Source organism: Channa argus, chromosome 8 (assembly GCF_033026475.1).
Source record: "Channa argus isolate prfri chromosome 8, Channa argus male v1.0, whole genome shotgun sequence".
Taxonomy (NCBI): domain Eukaryota; kingdom Metazoa; phylum Chordata; class Actinopteri; order Anabantiformes; family Channidae; genus Channa; species Channa argus.
This window is the reverse complement of record NC_090204.1, coordinates 2151902-2175139: the sequence shown is the minus strand read 5'-3', so window position 1 is coordinate 2175139 and position 23238 is coordinate 2151902. Positions and strand designations below refer to the sequence as shown.

The window sequence follows — 23238 nt, the reverse complement described above, 5'->3', positions numbered from 1 at the left end:
AGGGTAACACCCACTGCCATTTTTCTGATCTGTGGTTGCTAGGCAGTGGCGATAATCAGAAATAGATAAAATTTTATTCAGACAGCTTAAAAAGCCTTAACATTAAATGTGTTAACTAACTTGCTGTTAAAATTTTGACATCAGGGCTGCCAAAAGACAAATGTCACAGAGACACAAATGTTGTGTTTTTTGTTGTGAAACTGAGACGTTAGAGCAAACTCACTAGATGGAAAGAAAGGAGAGACTTATTCAGTTTAGTTTTGGCGGTACAGACTGCAGTTGGGTAGCGGAAGTTACAAGTTTTAACCAGAAACTGTAATGACTAATCACACTCCCACTGTCACTGAGAGCTACTTGGTTGTTCTTTCCAATGCCATTTGTAGTGTGCAGGGAAAAATCAATCATATCAAATAATTAGTGCAATTCTGTTGTTAGTCAGCATGATTACAACTAATTAGTTTGTCTGGTCAACTGTCCTTTTGACTTGTAGATAGACAGAAGACTGCTCTTATGACAAAGACACAATGAACAGAAGTCAGATTTAGTTTCGACTGAAGGGACTTAATGCTTCAGCATTGCCACTTTTTAATGTTGTTCCCTTCCTGCACAGATCATGACCGGGGTTCCTTCATGTGATTCATGTTAGGAAGCCACAAGGAAATGGCCATGAAACAATAACACCAATGACTTCTTTAAATATGACATTCATATGTTTTTTGCATAAATATTCACACATACACTAGACACACATCCTACGTCTGAAATCACAAGACCACATGAACAAGAAATGCATTTCTGCAAAAAGGTAATAATACTTTTATTTTATATTATTTACATTATTGTTGTGCAATGCCTAAATTATTATAGGCTTGACTGTGTTAGTGTCAACAGTATGAGGGGAAGTAAACGTAGTAAATCCAAAGTGAGGAGGAAGACTGTATGAATACGCACTTGATATATTTTAAGTGTGAAGTCCAGGCACTGATGTCACTAGACACTTTTCACAGTCTTTGGCCTGCTCCTTCTGGATTATAACCTGCTTTATGATTTAAGCAGTGATATCTCTTTCGCATATGCTATTAAAGTCTACCAGATTGTCTTTCCAAGCTATTGGAATATGATTAAAAGTCCCACTCTCAGTTTTACACCTTTAACCAGACAGCAAGTTTTTCAAAAATGTAGCCACATCATATTTTATGGGAAGACACCAATCAAAATAATTCAGACTACTGGTTGTCATGCAGTTCATGAAAGCAATCTGTCTGAAGCAGTTATTTTTCTAAGTAATAAAAGAAGCCACATACCTCATGCATAATTGCGAAAACATCAGGGAAATTGGACGCGAGGAGAATTGTAAGACTTTTAAGGAAACTGAGCACAACTTAATAAACAATGCTGTGATGAGATTGTAATGCTGTAAAGTAGTCTCTGTATTTCTACTGGATAAATCCATGTGAGCACTAACATTATGGTACCTATTATCATACAGGCTGATGTCATTTATCCCACAATTAGTCACTTAGTATCTGTGATTACTCCATAAAACCAATGGGTGGAATAGAAGTAATGTTTCGGTGGAGAAGAATGTAGAACTAAAGGATGTATATACATGTTATTAGTAGCAGATGTTGAGGGTGCAACTGTTTGGTTTGACCTATGAAATGTTACACTGAAAACTCACCCATTCTGAAAGCCCTTAGTGATGTCTTCAGAAGTCTGACCACTAGTCAAAAACATAAACTATTCAGAATCACTGATACTAGAGAAACCCAGAAAGTTATTTAAACAATTAACCAATTGTCAAAACCATTATTGATTCTTTTCAAGGCTCTATAGATTCTTCACCAACTCATTATTCATTTCGTAACTAGATCAACCAGTGAATATTTTTATACTCAAACCAGTACTGTGTCCGTTAATCGGGACATAAAACTGCATAGTTGGAAGCGAACTGTGTGTATTTATTTTTAAATTGTACACTGTGAACATACAAAAATAGGACCCTCCCTGCTACTGTAGGTGCATTTATCAATGCAGTCCCCTTGTATCTTACCAGAGAAAAACACTTTCCAGAGAATGTACTTTGTTGCTTTCTACACTGTGGCATTGGTCCAAGATTTGGGTACAGGAAGTGATGTCAGTCTGTGTGCCAGTTGGAGACAAATCTGATATTCCCACAAAGCCATTTCCGAAGATAAACAAATAGAACCTTTCCCCTGTGTGTATATACATATCCTCATGCCTAGTTCCCAGTATCCTTCAATGAGAAGACTGATTATGTTTCTTCAGAGGTACAAGAGAGTCAAAGGAGTGAAGGTAATTCAATGTCAACACATGCCTCATAAAACAAAAGCTATAAATCCCTATATGAAAAACAATGGCTCGGTGGAATATAGAACAAACAATACACTTTCAATGTACTTGTCTACAGTTGTAAAGATGTAATAAGGCCAGTTTAATAATGTCAAATACAAAGTGGTACAGATGCACCCCTGTCTACAATACATTTCTCATTATATAAGATATTTCAGTTCTCATATGAAGTGCAGGATTAAATGAATCCTCAGATCTCTTTTTTTCCCCCTTCAACTGCAGGGCATGATTCCCATGGACCACAAACCATGCAAGGGCAACGTAATATTCTGCCCATTTTTGTTTTCCTAAGGGGCTTTGGACTAAAGCATCACAAGCTCTGCCATGTTGACATTAGCACAGCCCCCTCGCTCCTGAACCTTAAGCGACTACTACCACAGGAAGTGAGTAAAGCCTTTCATAAGGGTAATGTAAGTTGCCTATGAAAAGGATTTAACTCTAACTGGATTATAAAAAGGGAGGCGAGGAAGCTGGATGAGGATGTATGGAGAAGGGCCGGGGTAAGACCAAACTCCATTAAGGAAGTCATAAACTTCCCCATCAAAGTGTGACTTCTGAAGTCAGATATCCCGCAAACCTGTTTGCAACTTGATATCTGCCACTTTTTTTTTTTAACTAACACTCTTTTTCAGTATATTCCTCTGCCATAATCCTGTTGGCTGTTATATAGTTGAAAAAAAAAAAACGAGACTGATTATATTTTATCTATTTAGAGCAAATTCAAATATGCATATGCAGGCAAAGCTTAAGTAGGTTAACAGGTGTTCAGATGATAAGTTTTTTAGGTGAGTGGTAAACCATAGAGTGTTGAACAGTCTGAAAAGTTAAGGGACCAGCGAATTATTACAATTTCATTTGAAGGGACGTTAAATTTCTCCAGCTAATGTATTAGCAGTGCAAGGATTACTTGCGAGTGTCACTTCCTCAATGGACCGATTTAAGTAAGTAAATATTTATTTGTAAAAATGAATTTAAATTAATACTTAAAACCTTTGTTTACAATCGTTTTTTGCACAATGAAAGGTGTGTACAAAAGTCTTTGTTACTGACAGTAAGCCCAGTGACTATTAATCAGCGCTGACAAATGCAGTGGGCACCTGTTGGTAAACCATCAGCCTTAGTTGAAAAAAGTACATGACCAATTACAAGCAGAACATGAAGCCACAGGAAAGCACAGAAGGTGGAAGTGGGTACATTTTCTCTTTACCTCTAAATGCAGACATAAGTCAGAGGGCTTTGAAGCGATGGTTGACAAGGCTAATTCCCAGATGAACACAGGAGCCACTGTGTAAAGTGAGGCAGCTGGGAGAGACAGAGCATGTGTGCTTGTGACTCAATACTTTACTGGCTGTGCTACAACTCTACGTCTTTTCTGATGGCTGCTGACATGTGCTGTCTGGATCTATAACATCAAAGAACACAAAAACTGTCAGCACATTCATGAAACAAGAACTGGATGTTGAGCGTCTAAAACTAGACCACTGCGAACAATTTGAACAAACTGGTCTAAGAAAATTAAATACGTATATATTTACAGTACAAACTTAACACTACAGGTACAGTTAAATATCAAGATAGGAATTTTAAGCAGGACATTTTCCTAATGATGAAGTAATCAAATGAATCACACCGTGAGCATCCATACCCCTGCCTATTACAATTATACTCAAAAAGTGTATATTTATACTGTTTTTCTTCTGCATGGTCTTTGCTCAACTCAACTCTATTTACCTTTATGGGTTTTTCTATAAGGCTCATTTTGTAGATAGTACATAGTACGTGGTGCAAAGCAAGCTGAGGCGATATCAAGAGAGGACACAAAAATAATGCAGACTACTGATTAGCCAGGGAAAAGCTTCACTACCACTGCATTGCCTCATCTTAACTCTCAAGTATTTCCAGAAGTAACTCATCAGATTCTGTCAACAATCACTGGCCTTGCTGCATTTAGCCTCTTCTGAAACAAAATTATCTTGTTGCTCTGACAAACAGCCACATGCTAAGAATCAAGAACAGCATTCGTGCATCTCTTCCATTCTTCCCGTGGTTGTCGTGTTAAAAATGACATCAAATCAGATACTTTGAGGGGATATTGTATGCAGAGGAAAACAAATTACCTGGTATCAAAAGCAAGTTGAGTTGAGCTCGTGCAATTCAGTTAAATTAGCTTTTATTATACAGTGGCTATGTAGGACATTTTCAATCAGACGTGACTTGGATGTAAAACCATAAAATGGACAGCAAAAGCCATCAGTTCCCCATCGCATACTGCGGAACTGCCTTTCTTAGTTAAAGAGGTCAATGCAGACAAATGTCTGTTCTGCTGCAATCATAAACGCCTGCAAAAGCCGTGGTCTTTGATAGCAGTTTGCTAGTGGCTCAGGAACAACAACTTAGTCTGTAATCACAAAGATGCCGGCTCAGTAAAGGTAGTGGGGAGCTGTGTCCTCAGGTTACCTCTGTTGAAATTAGCCTCTTTTAATTTAAGTTGGATCTTGTCAGATCTCCTCAATGTACTGTATTTAATATCATCCAGCAGCACGAATGAAAAATCAATCTGATAAAAAGGGTGGGGAATTTTTACTAATTAATGTTAATTACTTAGAAGTTGGTGAAGCTGGTGAAACGCTAAAATGTTCAAATTAAAATTTAGCTTGTTCAACACCCTAAAGACATCAAAAACAAGTTAAATGTACAGCTATATAAAGTTATGGAAGCTATATCATAAGTGCAATATTGTTCAGAAAACTGCTACCGAGTTACGCTCCTCAATTCGTTCAGCCCTTCTCTAAATCATAATACAGTTATATGTGTGCATTTATTACACCACATTGCACTCTCTTCATGTCTCAACAGACCTCAGGCAACAAATCTGTCAGCACGTTAAGCTGGATCAAAATAATAGTGTCTGGGTATCATGGAGAGCCATACTTAACCATATCTATTCTAATCTAACATCCAAATTAAGATACACAAACAGACACACACCCGTCTATGCTTAGGAAAAATCCTAAGGTAAGTCTTACTGCTTTACTGGGGGCATGAGGAAGGGATTTTGCTAAATCAATAAACCGAAGCACATTCTTCTTTAGCATCAATCAAACAGCAGCTCAAAAAGATTTCTTTGTTTCTATGATATTTTAGAAAAACATTACGGCTCACATGTAGCAGGGCCATAAAGAACAGCAGGTTGCCATCAACAAAAAACAGACAGTGAAACAATACTGGGCCTTTGTGCCAGTGTGTGAGCACAGTGTGATGGAGCCAGAGAGGTGAGAAAGGGCACAGCAGAGTGTTTTCTCACACACTGGAAAAAAGCGGAATTCCAATGGGATTTTTCATCTTAAAGACAGAGATGAAGAATGACTACTCAAATGCTATGCTGTCTCATGTTTAAACATGTACAAAGGACACTGGAGGAGCCTCTTAACTGCACAGTTAACACAGTTAACAGAAAGTGGGATGACTACTTGGTTAGAAGTCCCCAAAAAATAAATAAATGAAGAGAAATTATGGCAACATAAAAAGACAATGGATATCACTATCCAGAATATCAAGTTTGACCCTGAGAAGTGTTTTTTGAAAACCTCAACAGCATTAATAATGTTTACCACTGAACCAGTCAGCTGATCATGCTGGTATGATTAGGGACTCTTGAGAGAGAGAGTATGTGTGTGTGTGTGTTTGTGTGTAGATGCTTCAAATAATGACAACTGCCTTAATAGTGTGTTACAGTACATTTAAATGGAAACCACAGCTTCTAATGGCTCTTTAATTTATATAGAAACCTATACAATTACACTACTATTACATATCTAATCAGTTTTTGACAACCAAATGGAAAAGGAAAGTATTGATCTATGGCAAAAATCAGGCTGAAAGTAAGACCTTCTGTTTTTTTCTTGGACCGACACTGCTATTTTCCAAAGGACTATTCCAAAACTGGGACATGGTCTTTCAGCAAGACTGATCTGGTGAATACAAAATTGGAAAGGTGAGGCCCTAGGAGGGGCTAGTCTGATGAAAGATACCAAATGGAATCTTTCAGCTCAAATTCTACATTGGGACTCTTTTTTGTATATTAAAGAAAAAAAAAAACCTTCATCCAATCCATCATAAGACTGATACATTTTTTCCATATTAATCAAAATGACAAATTATCAAGAAATACATTTAATACTATTTACCAAATAGCATTAAATTACATGTTTGTTAAACATACAAAATATATACTCTGAGGTGAGTCCCACTGAATAGAGATCTAACAATCAAGTTTCCTGGGCCCAATATTAACCTTAAGTATCCTCTGATATTCTTCAAACCTGATCCCTACAGTAAATGTTTATTAAATATGCACACACTGAAATGAAAACTCTATCCTAATTAATGTGGTTAATTAAGTTTCTTTAATTTATAAAAGGAGATGACCTGGTTCAAAGCATTACAACCTTGTTATTTTCTTCACATTATTAAAAACATACATTTTATTTAAAATAGTACAAGACAATAAATTCTATGTTGAATCTGAGGCATTTGATTGTTTTCTAGTAAATAATTTTGAATTTGATGCCAGCAACATGTTTTAAAAAATGTTCATACAGGCATAAAAAAAAGCTCATGGGTTTAACTGGCCACAGGTCAGTATTACAATCATGCTTCATAATCAGTAACATGCTTATGAAAGAGAAATGTCTGTATACAATGGACAATCCCAAAAGCCAGTACAGAATGACTGTTATCTGTGATTCAGTAGTGGAAATCACTACTTTGACTCAGAAACAGACTCCCAAATCAGTGAACATGGTCCATTGCTGCTTCCACAAATGCAAGTTAAAACAAGTTAAGTTGCAAGATTACAAGCAAATAAACACTCATGTATTACCAAGATCCAGCAACACCACTGTTTTTTTTATTAGCCCAGGCTCATTTAAGAAAAAAAATATAAGTCAAAATTTGATATTCTCTTCATACTCTTCCAAAGGCTATCTTAAGAGATGGAATTCTTTTTTTTTTCTTTTTTTTTTAACAATCATTCTTCTCTTTCTTCAATGAAGTCACATTCTGTATAACTCTCTTACTCCAACTCTCCCCAACTCCTTTTTTTTAAAAAAGCTGCAAAACACAATGGAAAACGCACGATCACCCCAGCTGTCTCTTATTACTGGCTCTGACCAAAATTATTTACACGCCTGCTTACTGGAACTACGGAGAAAAAGGGGCCGGGATCCAGTTTACTCATGCAGATTTGCGTAAGCGTCCTATTAACGGGAGGCAGAAAAGATATGAAGGATCTGGACAAAGATATGAGTCTATCTGTAGAGACGTGTCTACTGCAATTCATTCAAGTGCTCTTGCTAGACTAAGACAGTGTATGTGTGTTTGTGCTTGTGTTGTGTGTGTGTGAGGGGAGAGAGAGAAAGAAGGATAAGGAGAAAGATAGCAAGAGCTATCTGAGAGCAAATGAGTAAGAGATCAAGGTCATTATAGCACAATTTATACACTGCTGTTAATTAAACAGGTCAAACTAAAGAGAATTTTACTCAATACAAAAAAAACCCCACACAGCATAAAGACTCAGAATGGCTGCCTCTTTCTTGGCAGATAAAGGCCTCACCATGGCAGAGAGCGGACCTGTAATTGGACACACTATGGACTCTGGTTGCTATGTAAACACCCCAACCACTCTACCTAGCAGCATGCTGTCTTTGTGCTGCAATGCTCCAGCCCCTCACATGAATCACAGGGCAACATCTGGTTTAGCATGCTGGAAGGGACTTTGTCGGTTTGGCACGCTGTATGTGTGTGGAGTGTGTCGATTTGGACCAGACAACCCACGCCCGCGCCTGCCTCTCTCCTCCCCCTAGCTACGCCACATCTCAGATTACAGTGGTTGCACAATGCATTTTGGCAGTCCCCCTCTTGTTGGCCCTAAGAAAGCATACTGGATATACAGACAAACCTTTTACTTAACTGTTGGGGGAAAAAAATGTTACAACCACTTCTGGCATCACAGGGACTCTTGACTACCAGGAGTATACAAAAATGCAGACAGAAAGAGAGCAGCGAACATTTATAATCCTTAAGTTACATAACATATGGACTGTGAATATAAGCACAACGCAATTCCTTTTGCAAGTTATTGTTTTTTTTTCTTTCAAAGTCTCGATGTAAGATAATGTGGTTCTACAAAGAATGGCTAAAGCAAGGTTTACACTAACTCCCTTAATTATTCATCAAACTGCCTTCAAAGTGAAATCAGCGAAGGCTATAAGAGGAGGCCAACGTCAGACTTCGTTTTTGTTGAGACACTTGCCCGATGTTGTTTCTGCTGTATAACCAGCATCCTGCCGGGGCTTTTCCTAGCAAGTACAATGAAATTTGGCAAGGCTCCTAAAAACACAATTTTACCGAGATGCCGAAATTTAGATTTGATGAATTCAGGACATGTAAGCACAAAATGGTAATAACTGGGTGAAAAAATTGGAAACAGCTAAAGAAAAAGTGAAGAGTGAAGTTGAAATATGGATGTCAAGGTGCACTCAGTCTGACTTTTAAAAATTATGGGAGCCCCTATGCTGGATTGCATCGCACTGAGAAAAAGACTGATTGCAGACTAATCTAAACATCACGTAAGAGCTCTCCTGACAAGTATAGAGGGCAGATGTAACTGTTTACACAGATGCTACAAGATGATAGAAAAAGACACAAAAAGAGAGAAAGAGGTGACACGTTAAAGTGGTGGTGTGGCGGTGTATAGAAAAGATGAAGAAAAGAAGATAAGCTTGCCACTGGCAGTTTTACAATTCTTATATGTTACCAAAGTTAGAAAGTTTTAATCTTGGAAAATTATAAAAATTTGTACATTAACCGGTATTTTTAATGATAATTTAAAATGTGTGACCAGAAAATGTGCTCATTAATTAGAGTATAGTGACTGCCAGTGCACTGTGGAGGAAAGGGCATTTGGTTGTCTAACTGTAAATATCTGTCCCTAGTGACATAGTGCAACAATGTGTCTTGCTGTATGAGGAAGAATTTAGAGGAAAACTTCATACGTGACTTCATTGTGTTGGAGATCCTGGCATTGTGGGAGAAATTATGTTTGCTCTACCCACAGCACATACTGACTACATTGCTATTGTTGGAGTTAAAGTCAGCTCTCGGGAGTGTGGTTCAAATCTCCAGAGAATAGAGAAGAACTTTTGCAATAATAACCTGTGGCAGTAAAAACACTGAAAGCATGAAAAAGGCAAACCGCACTTTTGGAGCACTAGTTTTGTTTCTTCCTACTGGGTAATTATTTCTTTGCTACCGCAGAAAAACAAAACGGAATGTTGCAGATTAACGCTGGAGTGAGTTCAACTCCAAAGCTATGCACTGTTAAATCAACCTCTGTAAACAGGACATCTCTGAATATGACAAGTAGAAAAGATATATGCCTGGTGTTCCCTAGATTGATAGACAAATAGATTTTTCACACTGTGGGGCAGGTGTCCGGTACAGGTCAGCAAACACACAAAATCCCAGAAAATCACAGTTGAAATCTGAAGCTAATTAGAAAGTTCCAGCAGCGAGAGTTCTCTAATTGCATCTAGTGGCCAACTTTAAAACATCTTGTGACCAGAACCCAACTCCTCTCAAGAAACAGATAATCAGCATTTTATTTGCAAAAAGCATAAGTGAAATTGGGCCACACCCCGCCAGACCTGAGCACCATCTCCTGAATTAACTCCGCCTCTTTTGTCTTGAATATAGCATTTTCAAACTTCAACCTAATTAATGATCTTATGCTTCAAAATCAGTGAAAGACTCATTAACATGCATGTTGTTGACCTAGATATGTTTTACACATATACCAAGCTTCACCAATGAAATCGTGATTTCCAGCAATATTTTTCACCCATTTTTTTGAATGAAGTGAAACAACTAATGAAAGGACTAGAATAAAATTTGTGAGGAGGGATTCATGATCTAATAAGGATTAACAACGTTTCTCTGTTTCCAGACAGTTAAACAACCAATACCAGGTGTTTGAAGAAGCTATTTTCAAAGCTTTAAAAAAAGTGGGTTGAATCACTATGTAATGGTAACAACAGAGTAACAGTATTTTTTTTTTTTTCAGTGTCTTAGCACAGTTACATCAGTCTTGCCAACTACAGCCACAAACAAGCTCAGCAATGTTCAGAAAAAAATAGGAGAGAAATCTAAACAAAATAGAGGAGATGGTGACGAAATAAATGGTAAGATGTCACTGGTAAGTCTTCGATCTCTAGGAAACCGATGTTTCAATAATAACATTTATTTACAATATTTCTGATTGATTAGATCAGGTATGAACCTTGTTGTTGCAGTAAGTGAAATCATTCCGACTTTCCTTAGCTCATACAACACACTGATAGGACTCAAAGGTTCCTGTAATCAGGCATTAGCTTGGTTATTCTCACTCTATCACTTTATTTTCCCATTGTAATGGTTGTAAATTACTGGGCATTTGGCGAAAATCTGAGTCTCATTCCAATCAATCTGACAGATACACGTAAGCCTGTTGAGAGTTGGTGTTCTGAGATTAAACTTGTCAGCACTATCTTAAATGTAAGTCCCCCTTAATCATGACTCTGACAAGCACTGTCTAGAAAGCCATGCTGGGAGACTGGAAAATACCAGACTGGATTCAAATTGAGCTGTTTTTTTTTTTTTAATTAATTTATGCACGTCAGGTAGGTTTTCCATGGGTCTGTTTTAGCTCGGGTATAAAGTTTTAAAGAGAAAACTTCTACGGCAAGCCTTATTGCAAAAGAAATATTTATATGGGTTCAACCAATAACATGTTCATCTATTATGCTGTCAATCATATATAACATACAACAGTCACATATACACATATACAGCAAAGAATAGTGGTCACATCAAATCTGCATGTTAAACTTTACTTTCAGTAAAGACCGCCAGACAAATCCATGTCATTCTAGTGATCAGTTTTTCCAGAAACCTATCTACAGGTGCTATTAAATTGGTGCTACATGTCCCTTCCAGGTGTTAAAACATCTTAAAATAGGTTCTTTTCCAGTAAACCAATAATATGAGTTTAGATTTTGCCCTCCCTCCATAATTCAAGAGACCTGTCATTTTCTGTGTAAATTAGAAGTAAAAATGCCCAATCAAAAATATATTTGACCATATTGGTCATGAGAAAGGAGGGTTATTTTCTACGAGAAATAGGAGAGAAATGAAAATTTTCTTTTAAATGGCGCACATTATAGTCTCCAAAGACATGCTACAACTGGATCCAATCAGGACAGAAGACACAGGGGAAGGCCCATGTGCACATCTGCCCAAGATAACAAGTACTTACGAGCTTCTTCCTTGAAAACGAGATGCCTTTAAAAAACAGATCTTTAAATCAGAGATCAAACCACCAGCAACACTTACAGATTGTAGAACAACTTTATTGTTATATGACCAATGTTTTGGACTGATGAATTAAATTTTGAGGGGTTTGGGTCCAAGTGAAGAACATATGTCAGATGCAGATCTCATGAAAACATGATAGATGCCTGCTTGGTGTGTGACTGTGTGTGTGAGTGTAAGTGTGAATATTGTTGGGACAAGCCATTTCCTCTGGGCAATGACTGATTTGGGATACCTCCATTCTGCAACAAGACAATGACCCCAAGCCTTTCTCCCATGTAAGAATTATTTAGAAAAGAAAGTAGCTGCTAGAATATGCTCTGTGATGGCTGGGCCTGCTCAGTCACCAAATCTGAACCCCTCTAAGTTTGTGTGGGTGAAGATGGACCGTGAGTTTGTGAACACTGCCCAACCAGCAAGGCAGGCCTTTGGGCAGTTCTGCAGAAGGCCACACATGAATAGCTGCAAAAACCGATCACTAGAATGCCACAGATTTATCATAAAGTTATTGCTTTTTCATGAAAGTCAAGTTTAAAATGCAAATTTGATTTGACCATTAACCAATCTGTTAGACTATTCTACTCAAATATGCTTAAAATGACTTTTTTGTGTGTGTGTTTTATGATGCATTTACAACCATTTGATTGAAAGAAAACAACAAAATAGCAATACATAACCAAGAATGTGATTTTAAACTAACTCTTGCCAGTGTATGTATTAACCGCATTACTTAAGATACATGTAAGCAGTGAGACAAACTTACCTGCAGATGCTAGGCAACATATTTCAAGAAGTAACAAGGCGATGGGGGGTCTTCTAGTCATTCTGTCAATATCCTGTGGCTTCCAATATAAGAAACTTAGGTGAACAGGCTTTATTTTCCTGTTTTTCACAAAGATCGTTGTCCCTATGTGCCGGCCCACAGGAAGTCAGCTTCAAGCTCTGGCTGCAAAGTGAACAAAGGTAGAGAAAGTGAACCAAAAGAAACAGGTTATGTTTGTGCATGGACATACGGCAGCAACTAGGCTCTGCTTAATATACTCTGTGGGAGTGATGAGATGAGTCAAAGAAAGCAGAAATTTGGAGATGAGAGGATTTATCTGGAAGAGCTAACTAGGGGTCATGCACGCTGCAAAAGACTGTTTTGAACACACATTCCCAGGACTATGAATAGTATTTGAGGAGTGCTGGCTTGCTGGATTTGAGGCAGTTTGGAACATGCCATGGGTTATTAACGGCAATTTAATTAAGAAACACTGGAGGCTCCAACGGAGTCTTGCAGCTTAGCATCAAGCTAAACTATAAGTGGCCATTTACCATTTAATCAGCATGACCACACTTGAAGCTGTATTTTTTTTTTTTCAATTAAGTAATGTAACTCCAAAAAACACTACTACCACCCACTAAGGATGGGAAGAAAGAACAGGAGAACCTAGGAATCACACTGCTGACCCAGCAATTGGTGGACAACTGCACGACCTTTTGAGCCACATTTAGCCCTCATTAGTGGAGACCTGTTGGTGATTAGACACTGCATCTCAACAGTAACACAGTTTATTAATCAAGTACACTAATAATAGAACCTATTAAACACCCCAGGATCTAGTTCTAATGATTTTCAGATCCACTATCTGGTTAAAAGTTTAGAAGTTTAGCTACTATTTAATTGTTTCTTTATTCTAACTTGTGAAGAAAGTCCTGGCTAGTCTGTGTCCCAGATTAAAATACAAGGAAAAGATGCAAGTTAGGAAAACAATAAGAAACTTGGGATGTATCCACAGAAAGGTTTTAATAACTAGATCCTTTCAGAATCCAGTTCCAAATTGCTATTATACCAATGATATGTTAAGCTGCTGTCTGAACAATACCGTATCTTATCAAATCTTTCATCAATATTCTCTATTAAGCGCTCTGATAATTGAGACATAAGAAAAGAAAAGAAAAACTGATGAGACAAGCAAACACAAAAGTTTCCGAATGTAAAAAAACATGGCAGACTATTTTAATGTTTCAAAGTCACAGAAACAACTGCAACACGTGATATCTGCAAGGGAAACAGCAATTTCTTTGTTTAAATACCACCATAATACTAAAGCAACAGTATTCATTCAACATTTTTTTATTAACATCTGCATGGCACAATTCAATCAGTAGTGCATAAAGGATGTTATTAGCACATCTCCCACAGGCTCAGAGCTTAGATGTTGTTTCCAGAAATGTGTGCATACCTTGATTCACCTTTTGAAAATGGGCTAATATGCACACTTGTTTTAATTCTGATTATATTACAGGTCAATGTGGATATCTATAATTGAAAAATGTCCAGAAACAAAAATTGTTTTTCTATATAAACATATGCCATCAATATATTTATGATAAGAATCCCTAAACTATGCAATTTTAACTTATTGTGACCACAATACTGAATGGCAAATTTGTAATTTGTCATGTCTGTATTGTTATTTAAGTTAATATATATATTATGTATTGGTGTATATCATTTCATATACACCAATGCAGATTTACCTGCAGATCAGTTCATATATACGCTCTTCCAATGTATTATTAGAAGTCAAACAGGTATCACATTAATTATCATTTTCATTAGCATCAATTATTGACTACAGGTAACAATATTGATTGGATGGACTGGATCCACGTATAAGCAGTTTTGGATTTGTGCTGGCTGTGCCAGTAGGTTTTTGAATGGAAGCAGCTTTCATCCTCGGACAATGCACTAAAGTATTGTGAATTTCTTACTTTGGACTTTCATTTAAAGTAGTCAATTCTGAGGTGCAAAGATGCAGAGAATTTTAGATCAGCAGAGCAGATTACGATCGCATACAGTAGTTGACAGGCATAAACACAATGGGTTTATGGCTATTACTTCAAAATAATATAATAACCTTTACAATCCAATAATCTAGGCCCATGTTTGTTTGTTTTTTTAATTGCTGAAAAAAAGTTTCTATGTGGTACCAATGCGTGTGAACAACTTTACATTTTTGGCAATTGTTTTGGCTCTGACTAGTTGTAGATTGTGATCAGGCATGTTCTGCAGCCAAACCACATTCTCTAGAAATGTGCAAGCTTCTTCTTTGAGTAACATCTTATTCTTTACGATAACCAAACTGTAACTATAACTCGTGCTCAGACCCATGTGGTGAAGGTGTTGTGCCAGGTATTGCAAATGTTCCCACGTTTAACGCTGTAAGTATGATTGGTAAATAACAGTGTGGAAGAAGCAGATGTGCACCTATATGACCTGTCGTTAACTACAGAAGGTATATGGGAAGTGATGCATGAAGTACAAAGGTGCATTTCTGTGCAGTACAACCAGTTTGCAGGGGACAAAAGGGCATTTTAATGTGACAGCTGCAGGGGCCGGGAAGTCATTGAGGAAGATCATGACAAATATTGCACTAGGGCAGCCTCTTTGATTTAGGCCCCATCATCTTGTGACTGGCTAAATAAAGGTAAACTATTTTGCAATACCTTAATCAATGATGAATCACAGGCTGACAAAATGTTTAAGTTCGGTGAAAGATTAAATATGCTGATGGAAAGGCCTTTCTATTATGCTGAATTTTACCCAGAAAAGTTTCGTTTTGGCTTGGGTGTAAATCCATTACACCCAAAGCCCAGTGCCACGGTCCTGATTTTGTTGTAGCAACAACTCAAATCACCTCATGTGACTTCTCTTTGACCCTGACCATCTAAGCTGAGCAAGTACTTCACCCAAAGATGATCTGGAAAGAACATGAGGACATGTGGACCACAGACTGAATGTACAGTACTACATTAGTGAAGCCAATCTGCATATATGTGGTCACTTCAGTGGTAAAGGCTTCAGTGGCTTGTATCTATGTCAAAACAAATGGATACACTGCATTTTAGTGTTTTTAAGTCCAGTAAGGGGTTTACTACTTTCTTGTAATCACAAATCTCCAAGTGAAAATAGCAGAAACAAAAAAGGCTGACGACTATATATTGTGGTACATGAGTCAATTGTTAAGACTTACTAACATGACACCAGCTTGCTTCATGCAATAAGTAACTTAGTTGTGCATGTGGTCAGATGACCTGGGGAGTGACCTAAACTGACCTCCTCACCTCTTTCCCTGTGAATGTGTGCAGGCTCAAACTGACAAAGCACCCTGCTTCACACTCCCTCCAGCGCAAAAATACAGCTCTAAAATGACTGAATGCAAGTCTTTCCTGTGGCCTTGTTTCTCAAACAGACCACACCGCACTTTCAGCACAGAGAGACACCCTCGGGTAAAGACATTGCTACAAACATCCTGGACTGAGTTTAGACTGTGACACCTCTGCATGGTGTGCACCTTTGCCAGGGGAGTCGACACGCCGAAAGAAAGAAGTACTAAATCCAGTTTGTTGCGGCAGGACTGGATTTTCGTGACTTACATCCACCAATAAACATGTTGTCAGTCGCAAACATTAGTGCTGATCTGCAATGCATTAATTGACAGCTTGATTCTCACTTTGTTGCCAAAAAATTGATCAGCAACAAGTGAGTAGTTGGGAATGTGAGGACTTGCTACATTTCTCCATACTGATTATACTTTATTATTTCTGACTGTGGACTGCTGTTGGACACTTTAACAGGCTACATTAACACATTTAACATGATATAATTCGTGGGTGTACTGACAGTTACAGTCAAGATGTGAGAAAACGCTGAGAGAACAGAAATGTCCAGATATAACAATACAACAAACAGCTTTAATACTGTGTTAAATGGCGATGGCTAAGGAAACACAGCAGATAGTTAACATAGTTAGTTAATGTTCATCTACACTGTTGGTTAGTTTGGGTCCGAAACAACCTCATCCTGTCAAGGTAACACTGGCTGACATTATTGGTTAAAATCCCAAACAATGCTCCTCTTAATCACATGCAGCAGCACCGTAGTGTCAAAAACACAACTCACGTTTTCTTCTTACACTTTTCTTGAAATACTAACGTTGCCACTTTCAGTGCTGCTTCATCCCACAGGAGCGGAGAGGAGAGAGAGAAGCACACAGCTCGGTGCTCCTCTTCCCTCTGCAAACGCTCAAATACACACTCTTGTTTACTTCGGTTCCGTGTTTACTTGGCGGTGTCTAATTTAAGGTGACCTCGCCAGGACAAAAGTGGAGATCGGTGCGAGCGAACACAAGCTAACGCCGTGACGGATGGCTGCACGTCGACGCGTTCTACAGGCAGATGTTCCGCTGGATTTACGGCTGGTCAAGTAAACACGGCCAGCGAGAAACGGTTGCTTTACCCCGTTCACACACAACCATGGACAGTGACGGACAGTGAGAGTGACGGAAGAAACGAGCTAAGCGGTAACTAGTCACTCAGTTAGCGTTTGAAAACGAGCGGACATACCATGCAGAGTCTTCAGAAAGTGCGCTGGGAGAAGCTGAAGTTGGATGTCAAAGTCGTTCTTCTCTCGGTTGGAGAGTCACACAATCCCGTTGTTTACAGAAGAAAAACCAATGGGTACGACACGGACGGAGTATTTCAGCGAAGTTTCGGTGAACAGCCGTCTCCCTCCCAAGTTTTAAACAGTTTACTACTATCTATCTCCCCTTTTAGTGAGGGGTTTCAGGGGCGGGTCTTGGAGGGAGGAGGCTGAGCTGTGCGCGAGATGAGCTGCTGCGCTGCTTCCAAACGCGGGGTGCACGTTCTGCGGACGCAGGGTCCTTCACCTTCCGTTCCTTTTGGTTTTATTGTCACTGACCAAGAGAGCTTCATTCAGAGACAAAGCTCATAGCTCTTCAAGTAAAGAAAATAACAATAATAAATACATTTTTTTTATTAAAAAACATGCAATAGCGTTTTCAATAATAGACAAAACTGTAGGAAAAACGCATAGAAAATTAAGACATCTTCAACGATTTGACATCCCTCACACAGAATTAAGCAAATTTCTCCAAAGTGACTTACAAGTGAGGTCCATCGACAGCAAAAAGTCAAGGAGAAAACATCAAAGTCGTATCCAAAAAAGTGTTTACATTTCATGAGATGCAAGTGCAAAGTAAAGTTGTTGATTTGCTTGTTTTTTTTTTTTCCTAATGTGCAGTGATTTGAGCTGAAGTCAGGGGATGGACATAAGTGATTCAAAGGTAACTGAATGTACCTTGGAGTACAGTTTAATCCATCTCCTGGCACAGGTATAAAGCTGCATCCTCAAAAACAGAGAGACTGCACAAAAAGGGGATGAGGGAGGGAGGCCAATAACACTGACTCTGACTCTTCTGAAGGAGCTTTCGCAGATGAGTTGCAAGAGAATGTGCATAGACAACTGTTGCCCGGGTTCATCACCAGTCAAGGCTTTATGGGAGAGGAAAAAGATAAAAGAATGTGAGACTGCATGAGCGTGCACCCTTACTATTTAGTCCCCATCTACAGTGCACACATGTGGAATTCTATACAAAACATGCAAAAGACGTTGTATAAGGTCGCAATAAGTCACACTTATCACACGAGGGCCCATGGAGTGATCAGTATCTACATGGGGGTCCTTGATGCCAGATTATGGAAACGTCTGGCTAAGCAGGAGTCTCGTTACTAATCACTGCACACCAGTGCACGGGTAGGGCTACTGTACCTATGTAGAGAAAATACTTAAAGGAAGAATAATTCTCAGTGCACTCTGAAAGGTAATCTACAATGATGGAAAGTACAATTACACAGGGTCTGTGTATAAGTACAGTTTTGATCAGGCACATACAGTGGGGGTGGCTCTGGGAACTCAAGCCTAGTGGTGGACTGGCCATCTGGCATATTGAGAGAAATTTCTGTGTGCCGCTGCATCTGTGGGCTGGTAGACTTTCAAAAACAAGAATATAAAGAACAGACTCATCGTTTGAGGGTCACCATCAAGCAGCGGTACTTCAGTAGTCTCTCAGTATTTTGTTATAACTCATTTCCATTTTTACTAAAGCTCAGAATGCAGGGTTTTACTCGTAACAGCACATTACTACAGAAGTAAATCAACAGCTATACAAGGCAATATTGTAACATGTGTAATCAAGTGTGTAAGTGCTGCATAGATTTGTAGTTTGCTCAAATTGTAATGTCTAAATACAATATGTTCATGTCACAGTAATATTTAAGTGAATCTCAATACTTTTACACCACTTAAATACTGCTCTTACCCAAAGTGGCTTGTGTGTAAACAGGCATAGAGATAAGTGCAAATATCAAACCATAACAATAATATATCAATGTAAATAATGAACCATATTAATTCAATTACTGTATTGTTTTTTTCATGCAGAAAAAAAAGCTGCATAAAAATCTGCACAAAATCTAATACGAATAACACTAAGCCTTGTGAGTTTAAAGTGATCAACAGACCAGTTGCTTTTCTTTCCAAATAATGCTATTATTATTTACTACATTATGTTTTTAAATGTAACCCTTTTGAATTAATTTGGCAGGTGGTTTTGTGGTAATTTAAGTCTCCATAAAGTAATTTGTGATAAATGCTATAAACTTCAGCTTGTATTTTGTTGCTTGATTCTAGGCAAAGATTATTTGGCTTTTCTGCCATTCTCACATTTAAATTTTTAGGAAGTAAATTTTTAACAGCTCTCACAAGACATTTTGTCACATCCTTTTGTCAACCCTAATCACAAGCACTAAACTGTATGCAGAATAAGTTCTGTGTGTGAAATCTCTCGTTCCCTGCTGAACAAACACTGTGATGCTTTGCTGTGATATGAGTTTCAACTGAAAAGGAGATGCTGTGTGACTGGGTACAACATAAATGTCATCTTAGTGATTTACCACTAATGAGATAGCACCTGTGACAAGAGGGAAGGAAACTTTTGTTGTGGAAAAGATACAAAAATACACTGATGTGTTGCATTTGAAAGCTGACAAGAAAATGCTCAAAGGGATCAAATTATTTTACATCTCATACATATGCATGTCTGTGTTAAAGTGCTCCACTTTGTTTATTTACATTGTGTTAGGGCTGCGAATACAGCTGAGATGAAGGGGAATAGAAAGCATAACAGTGCATCAAAGATATGTGCAATCTGACGCCTCTTCACATTTCATTAATGTAACTCGAGCATTCGAGTTTATATTGACCCAGGTGATTGCAGTGGCTGTCACATCTAACCATATTCTATCAGAGACAGCATGCTACTCTCAGTTCAAATGTCACCAAGTGTTACTGCATGTAATGAAAATGATCGCAGTGTTGGGTTAGATTCTTTTAGAGATAATAAAGATGCTATATTTTTTTTATTAAATTAGGCTTATACTTGTATTTCAGCAATTATGCGCTATATACTTTTTCTATTTTGTCTAATTATGCCGTAGGATCAGTGGCTGTCCTAGAATCAGATCAGCAGGACCCAATAAAATAAAAGCCCTTTAATTTTTGCCTAATTTTTACTTTCATTTTTGGCGAACACAAAGATGCTTGTTTCCTTGTGCTGATTGAATGTATGACAGTTACGGGTGATAACTGATATCTGGCTGTGAGTAGAACGCTCTTATCCAATACAAAGGGTTTGAATTAAATTGAAATGACTTTTTCATGTGATACTTAATGTAAAGATGCAAGTTTTACTGATTTCCAGTTAATTTAACTTGGAATGTCTAGTCAGAGTGAGTCAAGAAGTTGTGTGTTGTTCTAACGTGGGGTCTTTCAACTTAACGTATTGAGTTGAATGAATAAATTAACTTCACTCAATATAAAAAAAAAGTTTATTTTATAATAAATTAAAGCTAGACATGTCAATGGTTATGTTGAAATCAGTTTCAAGTTCAGTGTCACTTAACTTGCATTTTCAAGGAAGCAGAGGACGTAGTGTTTCTAAGCTGATTGGATTTAAAATGTTTTACACTGAAAGGGCATTTATGGGAGGTATGGGGGGGGGGGGGGGGGGGGGGGGGGCATTGCAAAAATGTCCAAATATGAGTAGTCATGCGGAGCCTCTTTTTCCAATTATAGTTTTTACAGGCCTTAAACCTTTGCCTGGCTTTTCTCTTCTGAAGTATTAACTTTTGAAAATGAATAAATTACTTTAAGTTGTATTTACTGACTAGAAGTATAACTTCAGTGGTTTGTCACATCAAGGGAGACTGGCTGTTCATTTATTCTTGGGAAAACATAAATTAAAATTTGTTTAGTTTACCCTTTAATCAAGAATAAGCAGACAATATGCAGTTAGTGTGTGAAATTGCTGAGATAAAAAAAAGTCTTGTTGCCTGGTACAGTTCAGTACATGCGTATGACATCATACATTTCTTTGAATCTGTAATACTTATTTTCCTGCAACTTAGGTCATTCTTTATTATTAAGCAGAATATCTTCCTATTAAGGGAGGTGCCACTTTGCTTTGCCCCTGTTCTAGCAGCATCTTATGGACTTGCTAATGTTGATGATATGGGCAGGGATTGTTCTTGGCCTGCTGCTTGACTTGACGTGCAGGGCGCTATCAGATGGCTAGAGTGTTGAGGCATCTGCTGCCTCATACTTTCGCAATCACACTAAGCCACAAAAACGGCCTGGCTTGTGGTACCACACCATGGCTTTGAATGAACCAGGACATTCTCTCATATGTTCTCACTTTGATATTAAACACCTATCAGTAGCAGGTATCAGTTGCATACCTCTCATTATTGTAGAGGTTTTTTATATAAATATAATACGTTGTTTATGTCCTAAATCAAAGCAGAAAAACATCTGAAATCTATTTAAAAGTGAACCTTCCTTTTAATTCATTTAAAAATAAAACCACATGCCAGAGGACAATTTCAGCCATCTTTAGTTATTTGAAGAGATCCCTATGTTTTACTAACAACATATGGGGCACATTAAGTATAAACTTAGCAGGTGAAAAGTTAGTTATTAACAGATTATTGAGCTGCCTGTTGCAATTTACTTTAATATTACATTTTAAAAATACGGTTTTAGTCAGACCCTTCTTTATAGATACAAACTTAACAGGCATTATCACTTCTCAACGATTTTTACATTGCAAGTGCTTTCATGTGTACATTAAGAGTATGTTATGAATAATAATTCCACATTTTCCACTTTATAAGAAATCCATTAAAACAACTCACACAGAATGTAATGTAATCATTTGGTAATCATTTTCCTTTCTAGTTTTGCTTATTGCTTGCTCAAGGGTTTTTTGGCGGGGTTTTCTCTATAATTTTTTAAGTTGTTGACCTTACTGTATAAAAATATGCAATTGAATTGAAGTGGTTTTGATAAACATAAATGTGTGCATTCTTTAATAAAGCATTCTTTTTATTATTTATATAGTAGTACTTTATTGATAGTATGTACAGTGGTGAAAGAAGTGTTCTGATCCTTCAGGTAGAAGCAATACCACAATGTAAACATACTATTCTAATTAAAAGTCCCACATTACCAGCTAAATGTATTTAATAGTGTAATATATATACAAATACAAATATCAATTTTGCAGGAATAGTTCTGTTATATATTTAATTATTGGATTGCTAATTATTGATATGTTAGCTGTGAAATTGTAAGCTTTTTTAGGTAGAGTTAATTGTATGATTTGATTACTGTTGGGTAATGAATCTAAATTTAAAAAATAATGGATAGTTTTGTAAGTAAAATCCATCCATCCATTATGCCAACTGCCTAAATTGTTAAAGGGCAGCTCCACTAATTTTCAACTTGCTTTCTATAGCTTTAGTTTAGGGCATAAATGTACATTAATGTTTAAAACTTCCCTCTGACTTCCCTATATTAACATATTTCTTCGCTTCATGCTAAAAAACTCCTCCAGATGACATCACCCTGAGGTGTTTTTCACCATTAGGAGTTCAGACGATGTCATCTGTAGGAGCTCTGGAAAAGCAGGTTTACCATGATTACAATCTCCATAGTTACAAGACTAAATGATCCAAACTGAAGGGTTCTCCAAGTGATGTCCTCTGGAGGAGTTTTCCAGCTAGAAAAAGGGTGATATTTTAATATAGGCATCTCAGAGGTAAATTGAATGGAAAGTATGTATATATTCTACCCAAACTGGAACCAAAAATAGCAAGTTCAATATCATTGAGGGCATCCTTTAAGGGTCATGTGGTGATAGAAATCTCAAACAGACAAGAGGAGTTGAGGAGTTTACTTTTATTTAGTTCAAAAACAAATACTCCTTGTTAGTCCTCACATTTGTAACATCAGGGAGCCTTTTCCTCCATGACCTCCTCCCTTCTGAACAAGCTTCCTACAATTGTCAGGAGAACAGACATTGTGTCAGTATTTATGGTGTGACTCAAAACTCATTTAGGACTTCTGACAATCTGACTTACCACCCATTCCTTTCACTTTTTACACTTCCCTAAACATGGACTGTTTTATTTACTGAGCTGTACAACAGATTGCAATGTTGTCAAGACAGCACCTCCTTAACTTCCTTATTACTTTACTACTTTGACTAT

General features: G+C 37.6%; 1 protein-coding gene across 2 annotated transcripts in view; it reads right to left on the bottom strand.

Moving 5' to 3' along the window:
* Positions 1–17410, bottom strand: part of tgfbr3 (transforming growth factor, beta receptor III) — a 66282-nt gene extending 48872 nt beyond the window's left edge. Inside the window, exons 1-2 of one of the 2 annotated variants that reach the window (XM_067512709.1) lie at positions 17176–17410; positions 12545–12727 (exon numbers count right to left, since the gene is read on the bottom strand). In XM_067512709.1, coding sequence (XP_067368810.1) covers positions 12545–12605 — 61 coding nt within the window. In that variant the 5' untranslated portion in view covers positions 12606–12727; positions 17176–17410. Of the gene's footprint in view, positions 1–12544; positions 12728–16732; positions 17107–17175 lie in introns of those variants that run through there. The other variant, XM_067512710.1, reaches the window with a different exon arrangement.
* Between the last annotated feature and the right edge of the window lie 5828 nt (positions 17411–23238).